Source organism: Esox lucius, chromosome 20 (assembly GCF_011004845.1).
Source record: "Esox lucius isolate fEsoLuc1 chromosome 20, fEsoLuc1.pri, whole genome shotgun sequence".
In the NCBI taxonomy this organism is placed as follows: Eukaryota; Metazoa; Chordata; class Actinopteri; order Esociformes; family Esocidae; genus Esox; species Esox lucius.
The window spans coordinates 13038500-13061337 of NC_047588.1; the positions used below are offsets into that span (position 1 = coordinate 13038500).

The following is a 22838-nucleotide window of genomic DNA, read 5'->3' on the forward strand; positions in this document are numbered from 1 at the left end:
ACCCTTTTGTAATGTAGCACGGATTTGCTAACTACTGATCTCCTGTATCAGTGTTGGGCTAACACCCTAGAGAGAACTGCCTGGCCTGGGGCTGCAAAATGGGGCCCTTAAATGCAGCCAAGTAGCCTTGATGAGGCACACCAGCTTCCAATCAGGCCTAATTGGCTCCAGAAAAGCAGCTCTGGTAGCAGAGGAAAAAGAGTGGCACCAGAACCAACACGTGATGTTGCCAGATGACACCAGCTCACCACCATCCTCAGCAATGAACTATCACTCTGCTATTTTGTTAATAAAATGCTCTTCAGTGCCCTGAACTATGGCTGTGTCTGTTCCATGCATCTCCCCCTTCCAACATAGTGGTTTTTCCATAGAAAACTGGAATAATTATATGCAAAGGCCACAGGACATTTTAGGTGGAGCACTAGATTGTATCATGGTAAGAAAATAGGACAAATACAATAGTGTAGTTTCAGGAATTTAATAGACCAATAACTATCTGAAATGTGATCAGATTAATTATCACAAAAACGCACCATGACATTCATCACAGAGAAACAGCCATACAATGGTACGTAGAATATACGTTGACATGAAAGAGTGTAATAGCACTTAACAAAGCCAATCATGCAATACTTGAAATAATGGAAACTTGAGAGTGAGTACCAGATTAAAAGCTCCCAAACATGTGACCAAACTTGCTACCCAGTATCGACTTCTGAGAAATACAATAGTCCGCCTGCACGCAGTCTTGGTAATTGTATTTATTTTTTTATCTTCACCGTATGTACAGTAAAGCAGTGTGTATGTTTTTAATTAAACTATGCCAACTTGTATTTTGTGTCATTTATTTACCCGAGCCATCTTCATTCTCTGAAAGGCTCAGCATTTTAAGGAAACCCATCCGAAGATATTTACATACCCAGCCCTGACTGGCTGAGAGGATGGTCTAGAGCCCACCTCCTCTCCCAGGCAAACAGTCATTGTCTATTACAATCAGACCAACTTCATGACATCAAAAATGCTGAAATGTTTTAACAGAACTTACAAAAAGGGTATTATTATGATTATCACCATTTTAAGTGTTATTTTAACCTCAATGTTGAATTGTTATGAAGAAAACAGTATAAACATTTTTGACCGCACTGGGCCTTTAGACTGGATACATACTGTATAAAGCACATTGGCATGTTTTGACCACCTGTTGCAGCACAGTGGAAATTCACAATTAAATGTCCACTCCCATCTGCATAGAAGACTCCATGTTTTAATATGTTAAATTACTCTAGTACTGCAATGCACTACATGTATTTAGGTCTAAATTCAAATTAGACCCACATTGCAGTATTTTACACAGTATCTCTGTTTCAAATGATCAAATGAACTCATAGACTGATCTTAGGTACTGTACAGAAAAACACCACTACCAAGTATGCTTTCACTTTTCAGAATTAGAAGTGTCTGGGCACAGGATCAGAATTGTAAACAGCCAGTGTGTAAACATTGTTATTATAAGTTGTAATGTAGCCTCACGCCACCACCCGAGAACCTTCTGATACCATCAACACACTCCTGGTATATCGAGTTACATCCAGTTAGGAATATTTGCTATGCCCTTTGTATTTATGTAACCACTATAAGTACTGTACAGAGACTCTATATACAATTCCCTTTACATATTCAACCCTGAATCCACTGTTTTCACTGGTTAACACTTAACCATCCTCATGACTTCCTTTACAGGGCTTCACAATGCAGGTATATTTTCTCGTAAGGATTTCAGACAAACAAGCCAGTGTCTATGTACTGTGTGGAAAGGGAGGGTGTGATGTCTTTTTCTAGCCTCTTCTCGTCCTCGGACTGCTTCCTCTGCTGTTTCTCCAGGTTCTCCATCTCCTCCAGCATCTCCCGGATCAGAGGAGGCATTGAGCCCGGGATCTCCATCTTTAACGTCACCACACGCTCAGCTCCTGAGAACATCGACAGGGAAAAGAGCAGTAGACATTTCTCAGCAATATTAGCACCCTTTTCCCCCTCTTTTTCCTTTCGTAATCCACCTCCATCCAGCATGTCAGGCTTTTATATTTCTAGGCATATCAGCGGTATACACTCACCTAAAGGATTATTAGGAACACCATACTAATACTGTGTTTGACCCCATTTCGCCTTCAGAACTGCCTTAATTCTACGTGGCATTGATTCAACAAGGTGCTGAAAGCATTCTTTAGAAATGTTGGCCCATATTGATAGGATAGCATCTTGCAGTTGATGGAGATTTGTGGGATGCACATCCAGGGCACGAAGCTCCCGTTCCACCACATCCCAAAGATGCTCTATTGGGTTGAGATCTGGTGACTGTGGGGGCCATTTCAGTACAGTGAACTCATTGTCATGTTCAAGAAACCAATTTGAAATGATTCGAGCTGGGTGACATGGTGCATTATCCTGCTGGAAGTAGCCATCAGAGGATGGGTACATGGTGGTCATAAAGGGATGGACATGGTCAAAAACAATGCTCAGATAGGCCGTGGCACTTTAATGATACCCAATTGGCACTAAGGGGCCTAAAGTGTGCCAAGAAAACAACCCCCGCACCATTACACCACCACCACCAGCCTGCACAGTGGTAACAAGGCATGATGGATCCATGTTCTCATTCTGTTTACGCCAAATTCTGACTCTACCATCAACAGAAATCGAGACTCATCAGACCAGGCAACATTCTTCCAGTCTTCAACTGTCCAATTTTCACCCAAGCTGCTTTACTGAATAATCACCCAAAGCCCTGAGTCTGCCTTCGCTCTACACACTTTCCTGACTACAACGTACTGGCCGGTTTTCCTTCAAAACTACTACATTTTGTCTGCTGGAATGAGTACATCTTTTGTACCTTTATCACAGGGTAAATAACATTATTCTGAGTTCATGTGGATCCAGTGACTAAAACGTAAGAACTCAATCAAAGACTAAAGCACTGGGACTGATGGAGCTGACTGACCACTGATGGAGCTGACTGACCACTGATGGAGCTGACTGACCACTGATGGAGCAGACTGACCACTGATGGAGCTGACTGACCACTGATGGAGCTGACTGATTTATACTCGACTCCAACTTAGCCACGGGGACTCATGACTCAATTGGACTCAAAGTTCAGTGACTCGACTACAACACTTGATACCGACTTTCACAATGTAATAAACCTAGAAACAATACAATAAACAGATTAGGGTCTTCAGATAAATAACTCAAAATAATTCCACGTGTTACCTTTGGCGCTGATGCTGCGCAGGTCTGTGATCTTCATAAGGACCTTGGGGAACATTAGAGGCATGCTGGGCCTGCGTTTCCGGGAGTAGATCTTCAAGGCCTCCAGTAAGGGCTCCTGCAGGACCTCCACCTTAGATGGCTCCTCCAGGTCCTGGCGATCTGACCCAGCAGAGGGACACGTTACACGCAACAGTGAAACACACAAAGACATCCACAAACACCAGTTCATTAGTTTGTGATTTATCCTGAATATAGACCATCAACACAACACAATAATAACACTCACATAGTACATTTGACGTTCCATGTGAAGCGTGAACAGAATCTCTGGCTAGTTAGTCACAGTACCTCCAGACACCAGGCAGATGGCGCTGAGGAGTCCACTTTCTGTGTCATCCATCTCCAAGGGCAGCAGCTGACCGGCGAACGTGAACACTTGGTCTGTGAGGGGACCGAACCCGGCATTGTGGATCTGTGTTCGGGTCAGGGTCAAACCATCGGAGAAGGTCATGGTGTCCTGGTCGGGTGTGTACCTTGTACAGATGCGCAAAATCTACAGGGAGACAGATGAGGTAAATATGGGAAAGAAAACAGTGAAAGACCGACGGCAGACATTTCTAGCAGAAATACGGGAGGCAAAGCACAGTGGTAAAACACAACCATTTATGAACAAGTCTGCATACGAGAACAGATAGAAGGGGATGAGATTGACAGAGAAAAAGATGGAGAGAAACTGAGATCAGTGGTGACATCTTCAATAACAGCCATTCGGAGCATAAAGAATGCTCCAAGCAAACAGAGCACTGAGTCAAGTTTCACAAATGGCCTAAAACACAATCGATTTCACACTCCAATTGTCACCATACGCCTCATTAGAAGCCACCTCAGTAATGTCTAACCAACGTGATCGCCCTTTTGATTTAAGAGAGCCGATCTCTCCGAGAAAATAGTGGCATGTTGCCGTGTAATCTCCGTAGTGAGACTCCGAGCCTTTGACGGTTCTGGGGAAGGACAGTGCCGACAGTGAAGAGCAGAAGAGACGAGGAGATAAAAGAGAATCAAACGTTCCTCGGGCGGTAAACGCTGCCCCGACGTTCGCTGACACAATGTAACAGAGTGTGGCTGAACTAAACAGCCGACGGTGAGGTAGAAACCCTTTGGAGATGGTGATGTGGGCATGAAATACAACATGAGCACTGATGTACAATGCAGTCAACCCAGATCCCACCACCACCACACTAAGCGCTCACCAAAATGTCCAGACAGGCCGCTTTCAGGAGGGTGATCTGGTCAGCTATGGTTAAGCCTGTGAAGCCAGGCACACGCTTGGCAAACTCCACCACCTTGATAATGCATTTGGTGGCCAGCTCACTGAACTTATCCCACAGTCCCAAGTCCAAGTGGATCCTGGTGTCGGAGCTGGAATTCTACAGAGGGATGAACAGAGAGAGGGGGGAGGGGGAGGAAGAGAGAAATTGGGACAAGGAGGGATGAGAAAATAGCCTGTACATTGCTCATAATACAGCACACCCCTTTCCAAATGGTCACGTGTGTAATATTTAGAGGTTCCATGGCAGCCGAGCGAGAGAAACTGGGTTTGCATCAGAATGTTCTTTCTCCGTAATAAGTATAGAACATGTATGTACACTATACATCTTTACTACTCAAACTAGATCTACCATAGAATTTTGACCTTACAGTTTTTTTGTCTTAGATTCTTGTTTTTGTTTGGTATAAGCATGTGCCATATATACAATGTATATTTGATATGATGTATATATACACATACATGCACATACTGTATTTGGGAATATTTACATTATTTATTCAGAATTGTAGTACAGCTGTGATACTGTATTGCTTTCACTTTGCTTTGGCAACATTAACCAACGTATTCACGCCTTTAAAGTATATTGGCAAGAGACATAATTTGTCTTTAAAGGCCCCATGCTGTTGTTTTTAAATCAGTAAGGCTACTGTACTGTGTGTGTATGTCTATGTGTGTGGGTGGGGGGGTGGGGGCTGGGGTGGGGGGTGGTCTGTGGTGTTATCATGGCTGCAGTGACTCACTGTGGTGTATTTTCCCAGCTGACAGAGGGAAGGGAAGGTCTCTTTATGAGCCCTACAGATTTTCTCCACCACACAACCCAGTTCTGCAGTCAGCTCATGTGTGTCTATTAGGGTCATCTTGGGTGTCTCCTTCTTCTCCTTCCTCTTGCTCCGGTCGTTCCTGACAGCTGGGGGGAGAGGATGGAATATGAACAGAACCAACTCACCAAAAAACCTCCCTTTGGAGCTGCGGGTGTTAACATTTTAGAGACTGCTAAATTATCCTATATTTGGTTACAGATCGATGAGCATCTGAGTGAGGTAAAATAATAATGTAATGGCCACTCGTTCCACTGAGCCAGATATCCACATATCAGGAAGAGCCATCGTAGGCAGCTAGGCTGGCATCAGTGGCTGGCATCATTCTCCTCGCAGAGACAGAAGCATCTGTCTGTCTAATCCTGGGCAGTCACTGGGTCATCTATGCTAGTCTGCCCTACTTCCTTAAACTGGCTGAACACTTCACCCGGGTATCCCCTTAAACACCAGGCCCAATGGCAAACAATGTTAATCAGGTAGCAGTAGTACACGTTATATACCAGCGACAAGGCCACAACACTGGGAAGTGGGTTGACTGAGTTATGGAATGCTGGGGAGAAGAGAGGGAGTGCTTGAATGACATTCAATTGTAGGCATCCATTACCATAACACAATTCCTTAGAAAAATATTTTATCTGGGTCAGTGGCCTTCTGGGTAACGAAGTTCAAAGTGCTTTTTTGTGTTGAACAGGAGACAGCAGACACTATTGCTGGAATTCATTTTCTTCAAATGCTCTTGGACAGAGGTTTTGCTATGTTTTGATTAATGGCTGAGTTTTTGTTTTAGAACCAGTGTCATCTGTTTTAACCATATGGTTGAATATTCCACATGCTTTTCCTGTTCATGTGACTCACTGGTTGGTATGGCCTCTTGATGTTTTAAGTCTCGGCTCTGGTCAGCCCTTGTTCAAATCTGTTTCTCTGACCACTGGCACCAGCTGGTGAAAAGCTGCCTTTTCTTTTTTGAGGCTTTGTATTCGGTTATAAACGGAATACAAACGTGTGACATTCTTGTAAATGTCCTGTTTTCCGAGTTTCAGGCTGCGGAGATTAGGATTTGGGTCGGAAAAAATGCATTCTCTACCTCGGCAGAGGAATGTGGGACTCCTCTTGCTTGACCCGGTTGTTATTTGCTTTGTCACCGGCTTACAGAGGTTCAAAGAAAGGTCATGTGGGTAATTCCTATGGCCTTTGGCTGCCTCTGCCAAATGTCCCACTCCTCAGGCTACTGATACGCTCGTCCTCAGTCAACGGGGCCCAGACAGCTACAGTAATGGAGCAGGCAGGGTTGAATGGTGATGGAATATGTGGAACAGCCACTAAATAATCCAATTATAAAAACAGAGTGTAAACAAACCATATTACTTGGGGTTATTTAAAGTTGGGAGTAAAGTTACATTCTTAACAAGAAAGAATAACTAGTCAAGCCTGGTTCAGCCAGCGCACGGGTAGAAGTGACTGTGGTGAGCCAGCAGGGGCTTGAAGAGCAGCTAATTATGGGCCAAATCAAGAAACCTCATAGGCTGTAGACGTGTTTTGGGTAATTACCATGAATTTATAACACAAGAACAGAATCATTTTTATGATATTGCAAGGCCATACTGACAATCTCTGACATTCTCGCCAAGTGTCATGATTTAGATTCAAGCTTTGAAAGCAGGGAACGATGTAATAAACATGGGCCTGCCGGATCTTGACTTTCCCACCACCAAGCTTGACTGTTGGAATAAGGTTATTTCTAAGCAGAGTTGCTGTCATGTTAAGCGCTCTGCATTTGTTAATTATCTATTTGAGATAGTTTTATAGCCTTACCCAGACTGATGCGCTCTCACTACACTTGTCCTGATGTCTTCCAAGATCTCCTTTCCTCTCGTGTCTTTGTAAGATACAGAGTGGTTCCAAATATGCATTTTGCAGCCATATGCAATCCCATCAGGTTTGCGCTTATTGGGACTACCATTTGAAAATGACCTCTAGGATGTGCAAGGGTTATTTGACCAAGGAGAGAAATGGTGCAGCATATGAGGACCTGGCCTCCACAATCATCCAAACTCAAACTAATTGAGGTGATTTGGGATGAGTTGGACTGCAGAGTGACGGAAAAGCAGCCAACAAGTGCCCAGCATATGTGCGAACTCCTTCCAGACTATTGGAAAAGCATTCCAGGTGATTACCTCAGATTTCTCTCTGAATGAGAGAATGCCAAAAGTGTTCAAAAAGTTCATCATGGCAGGTTGGCTATTTTGAAGAATATGTAATGTACTTAGATTTTTTAACACTCTTTTGGTATTTCATAGTTTTCATGTCTTCACAATTATTCTATAAAAATAATAATAAATACCCTCAAAGGACTAGGTGTTTCCAACCTTTTGACTGGTTCTGTACATTCTGTAAATTGCTTCTGTTAATGTTTATTACCAATCGTTTCTGTTTCAGTACTCCTTGGAAATAACCACAATTTCTATTCAGAAATGTTGCATTTATTCCTTACTATTAATTACATTACTGTGTACAGTGGGGGGAACAAGTATTTGATGCACTGCCAATTTTCCCACTTTACAAAGCATGTAGAAGTCTGTAATTGTCATCATAGGTACTCTTCAACTGTGAGTGACGGAATCAAAGAACAAAAAACCACATTGTATGATTTTAAGTAATTAATTTGCATTTTATTGCATGACATAAGTATTTGATACATCAGAAAAGCAGAACTTAATATTTGGTACAGAAACCTTTGTTTGCAATTACAGAGATCATACGTTTCCTGTACTTCTAGACCAGGTTTGCAAATAGTGCAGCAGGAATTTTGGCCCACTCCTCCATACAGACCTTCTTCAGATCCTTCAGGTTTCGGGGCTGTCGCTGGGCAATACGGACTTTCAGCTCACTCCAAAGATTTCATATTGGGTTCAGGTCTGGAGACTGGATAAGCCACCCTAGGACCTTGAGATGCTTCTTACGGAGCCACTCCTTAGTTGCCCTGGCTGTGTGTTTCTGGTCGTTGTCATGCTGGAAGACCCAGCCACGACCCATCTTCAATGCTCTTACTGAGGGAAGGAGGTTGTTGGCCAAGATCTCGCGATACATGGCCCCATCCATCCTCCCCTCAATACGGTGCAGTCGTCCTGTCCCCTTTGCAGAAAAGCATCCCCAAAGAATGATGTTTCCACCACCATGCTTCACTGTTGGGATGGTGTTCTTGTGGTTGTACTCGTCCTTCTTCTTCCTCCAAACACGGCGAGTGGAGTTTAGACCAAAAAGCTCTATTTTTGTCTCATCAGACCACATTACCTTCTCCCATTCCTCCTCTTGATCATCCAGATTGTCATTGGCAAACTTCAGACGGGCCTGGACATTCGCTGGCTTAAACAGGGGGACCTTGCGTGCGCTGCAGGATTTTAATCCATGACGGCGTAGTGTGTTACTAATGGTTTTCTTTGAGACTGTGTTCCCAGCTTTCTTCAGGTCATTAACTGGGTCCTGCCATGTAGTTCTGGGCTGATCCCTCACCTTCCTCATGATCATTGATGCCCCACGAGGTGAGATCTTGCATGGAGCTCCAGACCAAGGGAGATTGACCGTCATCTTGAACTTCTTCCATTTTCTAATAACTGCGCCAACAGTTGTTGCCTTCTCACCAAGCTGCTTGCCTATTGTCCTGTAGCCCATCCCAGCCTTGTGCAGGTCTACAATTTTATCCCTGATGTCCTTACACAGCTCTCTGGTCATTGTGGACAGGTTGGAGTCTGTTTGATTGAGTGTGTGGACAGGTGCAGTTAATACAGGTAATGAGTGGAGAACAGGAGGACTTATTAAAGAAAAACTAACAGGTCTGTGAGAGCCGAAAATCTTACTGGTTGGTAGGTGATCAAATACTTATGTCATGCAATAAAATGCAAATTAATTATAAAAAAATCATACAATGTGATTTTCTGGATTTTTGTTTTAGATTCAGTCTCTCACAGTTGAAGAGTACAGGTGCCGGTCATAAAAGTTTAATATCATCAAAAAGTTTATTTATTTCAGTAATTCCATTCAAAAAGTGAAATTACAGACCTCTACATGCTTTGTAAGTAGGAAAATCGGCAAAACCAGCAGTGTATCAAATACTTGTTCTCCCCACATATAAATTGTGTAATTATTTTCACTATGCATTATTTGAGGGGGGGGGGGGGGGGGGGGGGGCTGCAAGTATTTTGTTCTGCAAGGCAACCCATCACCAGGATGCTGATTGTTCTAGTTTTGGTTCTAAAAGTAATGATAAAGAAACACATTTTTCATTTTCTGAGCATGTTGATGGACATTCTATGGTTCACTCAGCAGTTTTTCGAGCAAGGCAATCTACACTTTGAAAGTTTTTACGGCTGCAATCTCAGGCTGTCATGACCTGTGTGTTCTGTTCATGTCACCAGCTGTTTGTTCTGCTAATCCAGCTCAGGGTAGTTGGCTTTCTAAGCAGCACCTCTCACATTAGATCGTGGATTTTATCTCCCTAGCATATGAAGCAAGAATCTAAAAAGTGTTACCTAGTTCACTGTGGGTATGGCAGCTTTTTGAGCACTAGTCAAATGCTTGACTGGGGGGGTGGGGGGCAGGTAGTTGCGATGTGGTGAGTTGGGCATTGCCACACAAATTTACATGGTTTTATTTCTTTGATGTCATGGCTTCTAGCCTAGCCCATCATATTGTGCTGTCAGCTGGTAGAGGAGAAGGTGAATAAGTTGCACATTACCTGGGTTACCAGAGGATTTTTCTATTGGCTTGTTTTTCTCTTTTGGTAAAGTGCCATAGGCCACTGATTAGGTGTCCATTGAGCCAGCTTGGGGAGTGACTATACATCCCTACAGTGCTTTACCAAATTACTGACAGGGAAGGTGAAGTTACAACTGTAATAGCTGTTCCCTGAATTATGAGCTGAAAAATAACATGATAACCAGCTCCACTGAGACAGTTGAGGCTATAGTGCTAGGGTTTGGGAGCTATTTATGAGACACTAAGTCAGAGAATGAATGTTGATTCCTTGTTCCCCGGGATGGCAGGGGCCAGCTTCTGGCCGGCTTGTCTTTTCCTTTGCCTCATGAGGCATGATTGTATAAAACATCACTACATTCTACACTACACAGCATTCCATCCTCCAGGACACAGGTATTACAGTCATAACTATTCATGTTGCAGTTTTGGGAAGTTTTACAAAAGCTGTTCAACAAGGTTTAGAAATGTGACTTAGTAGTTGTTGAATAGAGCCATTATGAAAGGTCAGTGACACTTACACTCCTTGGACATGCCCACAACAAAGCACCTCTCAAGCCGGCAGTACTGACACCGGTTCCTAGTGATCTTATTGATGATGCAGTTCTTGTCCCGATGGCACGTATAAACCATGTTTTTCTGGACACTTCTTCGGAAGAAACCCTGGCAGGGAAAAGGAGGAGAAAGTCTTCAAAATAGTAAACATTTCCTTTTCATTTTACACAAGTCATTTAGTAAATGAACAGTATAATAATTGAGCAGACTTACATTACAAGATTAAACTGGAGACCAATAGAAAGACAACCACATATAAAATTTGTTGCAAGTAAACTTAGCTTAATTAATAAAGAAGGTATCAACAAAGCCACTGCTAGCAAGGATAAGTGCAAGTTTGTTTTGTTCACTTTCAACTACCAACAGTTGGTGAAATACAGTAATACTAGAGATAAAAAAAACAAGAGGGCAAATGCAAACTAAATCTGTTGTGAAACACAGCGGTAACATAAGGTGTAGAAGACTAACACCTCACAGGTATCAGAACCTATGTTCCTAGTTACCAGGATGGACAGCAGGAGGGCAAAGTAGTGGCATGGTTTCCATCTACACAGAAAAATTCATAACTCACAGAGTTGGATGATGCTATATATCCACACAATGAGAAGGGGCTTTTTTGTAGTTTCTGGTGTACAGTTAATGTTTTTAAGTATACACCAAAAACTATGGTTTTCCACCATGGTATGTGTCTACAGTGCATGACATTTCCAATAAGTACATTAGAAACATTATTATATTTTTGGGTTACTGATTGGACATTACTTCTCAAGGTTATTTCTCTAAAAAAAACTTGGAAATATCTAAAGAAAGTAAGTAGTAAGTAAGTAAGTAGTTCAATAGAATTTTTTTCTCAGGCATTCTACTTTAAAGATTTCTGTGCATCTGCAGATCAAGTTCTGCCTGTGTTTTTCACTGCCGAAATTTTTTTTGTATGTTGCTAGATGCTGCGTGCACTCCACTTCTTTCAAATGAAGGCCATAGGGAGAGGAAGCCCAGTGGCTTGGCAGTGGAAGGCTACGAAGCAAGACGGAATTGGACAGACAATCTGATCGCTGAAACATCTCTTCTCAATACAGTTTTCAGTTCCAAAATCTAAAATATGTAATGAACAGAGTGGACTACGTTTGGTAGACTATACCCATTGTAAAGTTTTAAAATGCCATTTATTGCTTAGAAGCACTTTATAGAGTAATGTTTCCTAACAGAAACATACTAGAAAATATTGCTCAATAGGATTATGGTTATGCTAGCTCAGCCTTTGTCTCAGTCTTTTTTTCCCCCTTGGCTCATCCCACTCATCTTCACTAACGCCCATTTAGAAAGGACAGCTTCTGGGCTACTTTGGCTTAGTTGTAAACAACGCTGAATATATTGCAGTAGAAGCACGGTGCAATTGACAGCTATTGCATGTTGTTTCATGTGAATATATGATCATCTGCAGTGTGAAAAGTATGCAAAACAGACTGATTGCAAAGGCAAATCAACTATACAACACTTTGCAGTAAAGTACTTCCAACAATTTTCACTGAAAATATTAACTTTGGACACATTTCAGCCCACACCTTGCCGAGATGAACAGTCATTGGCCCATTAAAAGCATATGAACTTTGTGCAATCACAAAGTAGGCCAAAGGCTTCATCCCACTTACACCTGCAAGACTTTCCAGCATTTGTTTCAGAAGGGCATTAGCATCATTTTCCAAATTCCAGAGGTTTTTTTGGACCTCATTGTGTGGAAAAATCTTCAAGTAAAAGGGGAATCAAGGTTTTGACCACAATGAGCCCTACAATGTAAAATGATTAGATCAGTTTAACCATAGGAAATATAATAATTCATAACATTTCTCATATATATCTAATCCTTTTATTTATATAATTTTTTAAAGTAAATCCCTGCCCTCCCTTTTCACCCACAAAAACCCAACATCTGCACCAATGTTCCCAATAGTTTTTTTTCCACTCATCCTGTGCCACCCCACAAATTGGAGGAAAACCAGAAGACAAATATTCACATCCATCTCCAGCCAGCCATCGTTCACTGGTACAGTTTCCTCTTGCAAAATTTTTTCTTTAAAGATTTTAACGTGTTTTCTTCTGAATTTCATGACATCTGAACTCCCAGCAGACTTGGGACGATTGATGTTGAAAGATGATTATTCGGAACACATCCAATGCTTTTCTGGTTATGAGGCTGCTTGCTGAACAAGGAAGTCGACCAGAATTCTTTTGCCCCAGATAGAACACACTCTGTGGTCTTCTACCTCGATTGAGCTTGTAGGCACCCAAGTTACTACAAGGAGTGATTAATGTGTAACAAGGCAAGGAACACATATCTGATTACTAACCCCCAAACCCAGAAGATGCTGGAAAAATTGATAAATGTCCCGCTCACTGCAAGACCTTCGGGAAAAACCCTGCAATTCTATTGTGGTTTCTCAAGTGGGTGTGGAAAATCCTTGTCTTTTTATCTGCTAATACTTCCTCCAAAATAGAAATTGCACCCAAAAGTAAATTTACTCCCGCAGGCCCCCCATTTAGTAGATAGGATCACTGCCTTCCATCTTGTTCTGGAAGGTGTGGAAACAGGATGTCATCTGTAGTCATGGTCTCCTCTGCTGCGCTACCCATCTATTATTTACCTTCTCTTTGTGGAACATTCAGTTACCCAAGCAGTTCGCTACAGCATAGGGCCAAACGGCCAGGCGTTCATGAACACATGTGTTTACAGCTACTCTCTATATAACTCCCTGGCACAGACCATCAAAGGGTGGTGATGGTGGGGAGGTATTTGACAACCCCAGACCATAATGGGAACACGTGTGTGTGTTCGTGCGTCTGTGTGTTTGTGTGTGTGAGTGTGTGGAGGGGGAGGGGCTAGTTGTAGTCCTTTACTTTATGTAATGAAGACATGAAGAGTTGAATTATTCATTATTCATAATTTGAGCAGTCAGGTGGGTTTTGGGATAGAAACATGATCAGCTGTGTCCCTTACCTTACAGCCTTCACAAGCACTGACACCATAGTGGTAGCCCGAGGACTTGTCTTGGCACACGAAGCAGGGTTTGTAGGTGCGAGGAGGAGGCGGAGGGGAGAGGGTGCTGGCGAAGACATCCTCGGAGCTGGAGCTCTGGGTTTCCACAGCTGCTGACACACAGGAGGAAGAAAGGATGAGGTGCTGAGAAGACAGACAAGCAATGAGCAGTGGGAGTAAGATGAAGGCTGCCACTGCATTCACTATGAAATGGCCTCATTTCCTTGACCTCTTTCTATCAGAAGCAATGACTGGGTTTCATCCTTTCACTGACAGTTTAATTGACTAAATGATACAGTGAAAACAGTGAGTGGTGGAAGAGGCAGGTAATATTAGGATACAGCCATGGAAGGAGGATGTTTCAATGCAGTTGCTGAAAAGGAGTGATATTGACCTAATGTTGTTTTTGTTTTTTCTTCAATCTGGACTCAGGGTAGATGTAACATGGTAAACTCTGTCTCTCAACATCTTAAAATGTTAATCACTTTAGCAGACGCTCTAATCCTGAGAAATTCGAATGAAGTGATATATATTTAATCTTTCCAGCTCAGGAATTCGAGCTACCAACAATTTACAGGTCAGATGGATGTGGTAAGTATCGGTTACTGGTCAGATGGATATGCTTACTGTCGACTGATTGATTTTTCTGGATGAAAAATTAGGGCAGATACCCTTTTGTGAAGGAAGCATGTATTAAAGACACAACGATCCACAGGGAGAATGGCAGTTTGACCAACTGTCATGCATTGCAGCATCAAAAGGACCTGGTGCCTTTAGAGAAGACAGGGTAAGTTGCTAGCTAGTGTGAAACGTATCTTTCAGAAAACAATGAATCATCACATTATCACTAGTTAGCTACACATGGTTGATATTACTAGGTTAAATCGAGAACACTGCATTGAATATAATAAATGTGATGCCAGTTAATTTATTATCAAATCACAGCCTACATCAACAACGCCTCTTGTTTGTCATTGATCAGCTCGAGATGCCTCACAGCATTTAGCAATGCTGTCTGTCTGTGTGTTTGTGTGTTGAATTGTCTGCTGTCAGAATAATCCAAAACCATATAAATTAAGCAATTATTTTCTGGTTAGTAAGCCAGATATTTAGGCACTGCCTTCCCAATTGGTCATTAATTGTTTCTTATTAGATCTGAAATACCAGTTATTCAATCCCCAATATTTTTTGGGGAAATACCAAACTATTGCCACAATTCCTTGAGACTTGTATTCACATACTGTCCCAACACCTTCCTGTATTTCCATGGTGATTAAGAATATTGACTAGAGAATATTGAATTACATCGCCAAGTTAATGTAGCTACACATACTCCTCAGAACTGTACTGTAATGGTGCTGCTTGCAGACAACATGTAGGGACAGAACACATAAGATCTACACAAAGTTGACATAAAATGTTAAAGAGTGAACTAAAATAATAGGATGAGTGGTGAATATATTATGCAGTGGCATCTACAGTTACTGAAATGTCTACAGTTGTACACATTTCATTTACGGTACATTATATCTACTGTAGATGCAGGGAGATGAGCAGAGTTGAGTGCAGTATAGAGCAGTTAATTCAAGTAGTTTGGAGGTGGGTTGATGTGGTGAACATAGCTTTATTAGTCTCTGTGGGACATATGGCTGGTAGCCATGGAACTGGGAAGAAAACTGATTAAGTGGCAGCATTTTGAACAGCCCGCCTGCAGAAGGAGAATTTTTGGAACATTGAGTGACTTGAGTGGGAGCGGTCAGCCATGATCTGTCCTGTTAGCCTGTCCTGGAGTTGTGTAGTACCACAGTGGAGGGCAGCTGGCAGCCGACGACCCTTAATGCAGAGTTTAAAATGCATTGCAGTTTACTGCTGCAGCAGACAGACACAGCCCCAAACCATAAGTGTTGGGGAAGGCGTGGATGGATGCATAACGCTGGATCAGGACTGAGTTGGAAATGTGTGGTCTTTTTCAGCTGCAGCTAGTGGTTTCTCAACCGATGTGCCTTCTTGGTGAGCCCTGTGATGTCGTCCTCCCTTTTTACTGCACCTTAACCAAGGTATAAGTCAAAGTATTTTCTTCATCAAACGCTCCAAATAACCCAGCGTCATTCTGAACAATGAAATTCTTATGACATGGCACACGACATCTACGCAGTAAGCATTAAGAAATACATAAAGCAAAAGTACAAAATATACATAACAATAGAGACTAGAAGCAATTCCAGAGAACATAGAAATGGGAATATGGACAGTATGAAAATAAATCTTAAAAATCTGAAATATTATGTATTTAAAAAGGTTGTGGTTCCTATAAATTGTTACATTCATGTGGTAATAATACACAGAATTTCTGTGAACATTTCCAGAGCATATGAAGTGTTCATGTGATTAATAGCATCATATGGACATATCATTCAATATTTAGCTTTTATCAAAACAAAGAAAAACTGGCTTGGGCATCTTATCCGAAAACCAAAACTAATTTCTATAGTGATGAGCCTAAACATAATATCTCTATAGAAACATCTACAAATTATTCACAAATGTACTGACTCATTTTATCCCACTGCGCCAAGACAACTGGTGTTTCCGAAGCCATGTTGAGGCCTTGATTTGATAAAAGGACCACGCCCCTTTTATCGTATAAGATTTAAACGTTTTCATTGAGTGCAAGGGGAAAATGAGGCGGGATACAATTCAGAATATCCCATCGTCATACTTTGAGGAAGAAACAGAACAGACACTTAACACCACTTTAGTTTCCTAGAGCTCCCAGAGCCACTGCGACACGGTACACATCCTGGTTGCCTTCCTATCTCCTCCACCATTAAAGCCAGTGATAGATAACGGAGAAAAAAGTCATTTGACGGGACAAAAAGAGAAAAATCACTTATCTCCATCCCCTTGAACCCATGGCCTCCAACTGAACCTATCCTTGGAGGGTCAAACAAGAGAACACACCCATTAGCAACTTTCCTCTCCAATGCAAAACAATGGCGGAGCATGCCACAAGATCAACTGACTGATGAAGCAGCGGAATGTTATGTTAGCCTAAGTGGTTTAGACGGGGGAGGGAGATGGCCCCTACATTTATGTGAGAATGTGTATTAAGACAGATCTACAACCATCATGTCAAAGGAAAATAACTTTCTCTGCACACTATCACTGTGAGATAACGGCATCGATAGAATAGCGATGGATAAGGTCAATAAAGAATTTTTGGAGGCACCGCTTGCAGAGTTTTCAAATAACTACTTTGCTGTGGGGGAGACAAGCCAGTCTGGGTCTTGTCTGACCACTTCTTGGTGACTGTCCAATGAACCTTTGGTGACCCCCCCCCCAAACCAAACTGGGCAGTGGTTAAGATTCACCTTAATTTCCAAACACTGAGTGCTGCGAAATACGTTTAATGTTGTAGAGGACTATGGTGCTGTCGTCAATAAGCCTTTGATATCACATAAAACCTAAGGAACATGATGCCCTATTAAGCCCTTGGGACTGACTGTCAAAACACACTGGGCTAAATGAAAACCAGACAGTTATATCATCAGATAGAGGACACCAGGAAACCAACAATGCGAAAAGAATTTCATTTCATCTTTTGATCTGTAAATATCACTTCTGATGAAACAATAACTGTAGTATGTGACAGTAGAGGTTTGACGTGGGTGGCAAGTCTACAAAAGGACAGATATTTCAGTCCGTTATCAACAGGTTCATGGTAATTGAGCATGTGTTATTGATATAGCATAAGAATGTATATCTTAATTCAAGACAATTTCACACAGCAGGAGAAAGAAAATTCAAAAAATACAACAACTACCAGAACTTACGTTTTTTTCAGGTCTTGCATACATTTCAACAAAACAAGTTGATACTGTAACTGCAGTTGAATGCTACACCACGTAAAACTACATCAGATAAGGTAAAGTGTGTCTTTCAGTGTTAGTGGTACACAATGACATAAGAGAGTCATGGTTTTCACATTAGAAATACAACATTGTTCCAATCCACCTGGCACTTGTGAAATTAACCATTCTACTCTTCAGAAGCTTAAAGATTTCTTTTTTAAATAAATGAACCTTTGTCTAAACCTTATACATGCCCTTCATAATCTGATTCAAGGACATTCCAAGCCCTGGGCTATAATCTAATTTAAGGGTCTGCAAAGCCTTAACTTGATTATGAAACACTTCTACAATCCTCTAAAGGCTGCCCCTTTTTGTAAATGTAGCTTTTTTCCTTCTTACATGTGTGTTTCCTTTATTTCCTTTATTTCCTTTCCCACCTTTTGTAATTACCCCAAATACATTTTACAATCATACCATACTTTATGAGCATCTAAAACAAATATTATAGGTTTTTAAGAATATATAATGATAGTTTACAATTAAATTGATAAATATAATAACTGAACCCTATTTAAGGCAAGTGGGACAGCACAAAAAACATTATGCGACCGTGATCGGCATTAATTGTTAGTATTATTCAAAACACGTCTAATAACTATTCACTTGAACACACAATGCTAAATTATTCCATGACAAATTATGGAAAGCCTTACTACCGTATAGCAAGGTTTCGTAGCCATATAAAGGTGTTTTTCATGAATCCGTTCATGAACCTCACCACACACACTAGGATGTCACACCAGCCAAAACATGTAGTTATGCACAAAACAAATTTATCAAGAACCACAAAAACATGTGTTTTGTATGGTTTGAAAAGCAGTGGGAGATCCATTACAGTACCCTCAACCATTATACTACTCCAGATTTCCAAATGCTTGTTGACTTCAACCTACTTGAAGTAGAAATAAATATCCCATCAACTACATATTCAGGAAAATGCATTAAGCTATTAAACAATAGCCTCTGGTGTCTGCTTAAAGATTAGGCAACCTAAATAAATGTTCACATGGTTTTTGATTTCAGATATACAATCATACAGGCCGGCACAGTGGACAGTTCGTTTATTTTTTTATTAAAAACTGGCTAATCCTGGCAATTCATACTTAGGCGACATCAATAAATTCCGTCAAAACTAATTCGCCGCTCTAATGCATCCAAGCAACTACGTAAACTAGCCTACTAACAGAACTGTAGATAATCAAAAGAAGATACCGACTACTAGATAACGTTCAACACTCAAATATTTTCGTCAAAAACAAACATTTCGATTTGGAGTAGGCCAGTAAAATAGCGGGTGCCTATGGGACAGCTGAATTTGTTATTTCCTCAAACACTCCCCATAACAAAAAACGTAACTTACATTGTGCGCTCCGATGAACTTGCCAATCCGTTTCCGTTAGTCCTGTGAAGCATGCTGTTCGAGATGGTTGCTGGAGCATACAAGAAGGACTTGCGGTGTAGAAATCCAGCATTTCTCCTGGACCAACCGCTAGAAAATCCATATAGTCAAACATGGTTTTCTATAACAAAAATGAAGACGAGTCCTTCCTTTTCAATTAAAAATATGAAATGGAATGGATGGATGAGTAGTCCTTAATTCGCATATCAAAGTAGGATTCCCTTTACCCCCTCAGTACATCTTGTAATGGTCATTTTTTAAAGTTTCTAATGGATCTAAAGTAGGCTATCTGCTATTACTCCATGCAGATCAAAAACATGAACAACGGTATGGCGCATGTGAGACGTTTTTCATCGATGTATTCATAAAAAGAACTATGCGTCCACTGCGCGCAGGTAGCACAGCAAAATAGTCAGCCTTGTTAAATCCCGATAGAACAGGCAAATTCAGATGAAGTTTGTTTTGTAGTTCTTATCTCCCCTTTATTGGCGAATGGGTTATGTGGTCTCATCACAAACCACTTCTTAGCCTACTAGTTATGTCATAGGGCCGATTGAATTGCCTAATATATGCGAGTGAACTTTCCGTGAACCTTTTTCGCGGCTGCTAACCTTCGAATGACCCAAACTCTGTCTGACATCACCATGTACCAGGATTCCCTCACTAAGCGTGAGGAACGTAATTTTTTTGTGCACGCTGGTCATCATTTTAGGTCGAATGTTGATATTAATGCTGTGTAAGCAGATTTGATTCTGACTATTGATTTCAAAATTTTATAGAATAAAAAGAATGACGTCTTTGGGAAGTGTGTTAGGATAAAATAAATTATACCGAATAGCCCCTTTATATTGCAAATACTCTTCGCAAACATGTTTAAAAAAATTAAAAAAATTAAAAATCACCTGGAATCCATTCCATGTGGTTTGATCTTTGTTGAGGGATTTGGCCTTGATAAAGAAACATGTTCACATAACCCCATAATTTCCACAGAAAGCTATCAGTGGCTATCTAGCAACCAGGTGCAATGAAAAAAGTTAGCCTGACTTTCAGACAGTAATAAAAATTGCCTGCAGTCCTACTTTTTGAAAGCATTATGTACAAAGAACATTTTGAAAGCATTATTTACACCTTAAAATATTTTTTTTACTCTAAGTTAAAAAATTAGGTGGGTGGTAAGCAGTTAAAAGATGTAACTGTAATGCTGCGAAAGTTAAGTTAAAGATGTAACAGCTTCAAGGCTATAACTCATCAACACAGCACAGTTATGATAAGAAAATGATGGACCCTTAGGCTAAAGATACAGATGGACATAGGAGAGGAGGATAGAGATATGTGACCATATATTCTTATCTGTTAAACCTAAAATAGCAATACTAAGTTAGATAGATTTCATCAGCTTTAGACCTTAACAATAATTATATTTTAATTCTTGAAGAATATAACTTACGGACATCTAATGAGCTTAGTTCAACAAATACCTCATCAGAACCCCAAACATGAGTTTGTTGTACTACTGTTTACATATACAATTATGTAAAAATAATAATAAAAGTAACAGATAATCTCAAAACACAGTTATAATTATAATCGTTATATCAGAGAGGGTATCCATATAACACCATTCATGAGTTTGAGAACTGCTGGATTTCTCATACCCCATCAGCATAAACAGGGTGTGATGACTGCTTCACCACCATTCAACTACATTTTACTGCTTTACATAATAGGCATTGCCTTTCCTTATCATTACCAAAACAACTGCGCACATTTCCACCATTCAATTATTATTGTTAAAGTGTGGTTTTAAAGCTGATTCACTATTTGTTGTTCTTAACAATATATTTTCCATTTTCCATGTTCGTTAACAGAGATGGCTAAGGCAAAATTCCCAGCCTGAACCTGTGAGAAAAGGCCAATTCAACTTTCACTTTTAAAGGGACCCTTGGAATTCAATAACATGACAAGGGGTTTGAAAATAATGTAGATAAAGTGGATGTCACAGTATTGGCATTTTATTATCCAAACCATGATGTCCCTGGAAAATCAATACTCCTTAGCTTCCATTTCTCCTAGTTTATGTCTTCTTCCATTTCTCATTCTTGACATAAGGAAGACAAATTCACTAAGAGAGTACACTATAATTAGATCTCATGGAGGAGATGAGGCTATCAACATATGTGGAAAAGGAAGAAAATCGTCTCAATTTCAACGTACAGGAACAGATTCAACATCAACGTGCATCAACTGGAAATAGACAGCAAATACACCTAAACAGGGTGAGTGGGTTGTAAGGGCATGGAAACCAAAAGAGTGTGGGGGGTTTGAATGGGAGAATACAAAATTAAACATTAGAATTTGAGCTTTTTAGCCAGTGAATGCAGTTGATAGTTTCCCTCAATGCCACTGCTAACGCCATTCATGGGACCATAGCTCTAATGTTAAAAGAGGCTAATTACCCAGTATCTCCCACACTCCAGGGAGGAGGGGTCATTCAGAGGACAGGCATGCAGAGCATTCCTGGAGCCTGCTGGTCCCCACTACAGCACTCAGCCCAGGCAGCCGCACTCTCTCTCTCCATCACTTCTCTGTCTCTCTCAGTGTCACTCTCTGTCTGTTGTCATTCTGTCTATTAACCCATATGCACTCTCTTTCCCCATCACATCTCTGTCTCTCTCAGTGTCACTCTCTGTCTGTTGTCATTCTGTCTATTAACCCATATGCACTCTCTTTCCCCATCCCTTCTCTGTCTCTCTCAGTCTCACTCTCTGTCTGTTGTCATTCTGTCTGTGAACCCATATGCACGCCCTCTCCCCATCACTACTCTGTCTCTCTCAGTCTCAAGCTCTGTCTGTTGTCATTTTGTTTATTAACCCATATGCAATCCCTTGCTTTGCATCTGTCCATTTGCCACTATACATCCCCATTCACTCTCTCTATCAATTCATCATTTTATATAGTAAAATGGCATAGATTTCTGAGTCATATTACTATGTACCCATTGGTGAGAGTGAAAATATTGCAGTTTCTTCCCAATACATGTGAAATAGCTGTGCCCATTCATCTCAAAACAGACTGCCGCTGTGCAGATTAGTTGTAAATCTACATGGATAAGATAGGAATATCTTAATATATGAAGAGTTTTTCATACTTTATATATCAGATAGATTCATAGGTATATAGATAGATTATTTTTAAATGACTAAGTATAGTTTAAGAGATTTGGCCCTGTACATGGCACGGTTCTCTTTCTCTTCCCGCTTCAGCCAGTAAATCTGTTCCAATTGCACAAACTCATTACTCGCATAAACTACATTATCACATAACTGGCAGAGTATAATTTACTACATATTAGCATGTTATAGCAGCTCGACATCAGACCACATTACACCCACCCCATTCCAAACCCAGGGGGACATAGCTTTGTTCTTGATAGAATGACAGACACTCTTAATCCCATCCTTATAAAAGAAAATATTGGAGAAGAGATCCTGAGCAAAGGCAGTCTTTTCTTTAACCTTATCTCTTTTTAGCTGCTTCAGCTCATCCCATCTTTAAGGAGTTATTTATTGGAGATATGTATCTATTATACAAGCTGTTACACAAGCAGCAACAGGATGAGAGTGAGAAAGTGGCTTTAAAGCGGCCGGCGTTCAATCAAAGTCTTTTAAAGGGTTGTTTGATTTTCTAAAGGGATTTTGTCAGGCTATTAACCAGTGAACAAAGGAAGACGATCTTCTTGATTGATGTATAGTTGCCATGGTTTTTCAAAGTGGGGCAT

General features: G+C 40.9%; 1 protein-coding gene across 2 annotated transcripts; it reads right to left on the reverse strand.

Moving 5' to 3' along the window:
- Positions 1–508: 508 nt before the first annotated feature.
- LOC105021879 (retinoic acid receptor beta) lies at positions 509–19679 on the reverse strand. Of its 2 annotated transcripts, none has more exons than XM_010889867.5 (8): positions 19022–19679; positions 13712–13863; positions 10686–10827; positions 5338–5504; positions 4518–4694; positions 3616–3820; positions 3268–3426; positions 509–1967 (listed from the first exon to the last, which is right to left on the reverse strand). In XM_010889867.5, exons 1-8 carry the CDS (start codon positions 19173–19175, stop codon positions 1777–1779), a joined length of 1347 nt encoding a protein of 448 aa, XP_010888169.1. In that variant the 5' UTR covers positions 19176–19679; the 3' UTR covers positions 509–1776. The 2 variants fall into 2 exon arrangements, with proteins under 2 accessions (XP_010888169.1, XP_010888170.1); XM_010889868.5 differs by having other exon boundaries at positions 512–1967; positions 13712–13860.
- Between the last annotated feature and the right edge of the window lie 3159 nt (positions 19680–22838).

What these genes read in the sequence shown, in the direction of transcription:
- LOC105021879 (XM_010889867.5), bottom strand. Translation starts at nt 19,175, where the DNA reads ATGTTTGACTATATGGATTTTCTAGCGGTTGGTCCAGGAGAAATGCTG. An exon ending in CGGCCTGTCTGGACATTTTG is followed by an intron (nt 3,821 to 4,517) that starts GTGAGCGCTTAG and finishes GTCTCCCTGTAG; the next exon opens with ATTTTGCGCATCTGTACAAG. An exon ending in GCGCAGCATCAGCGCCAAAG is followed by an intron (nt 1,968 to 3,267) that starts GTAACACGTGGA and finishes CGATGTTCTCAG; the next exon opens with GAGCTGAGCGTGTGGTGACG.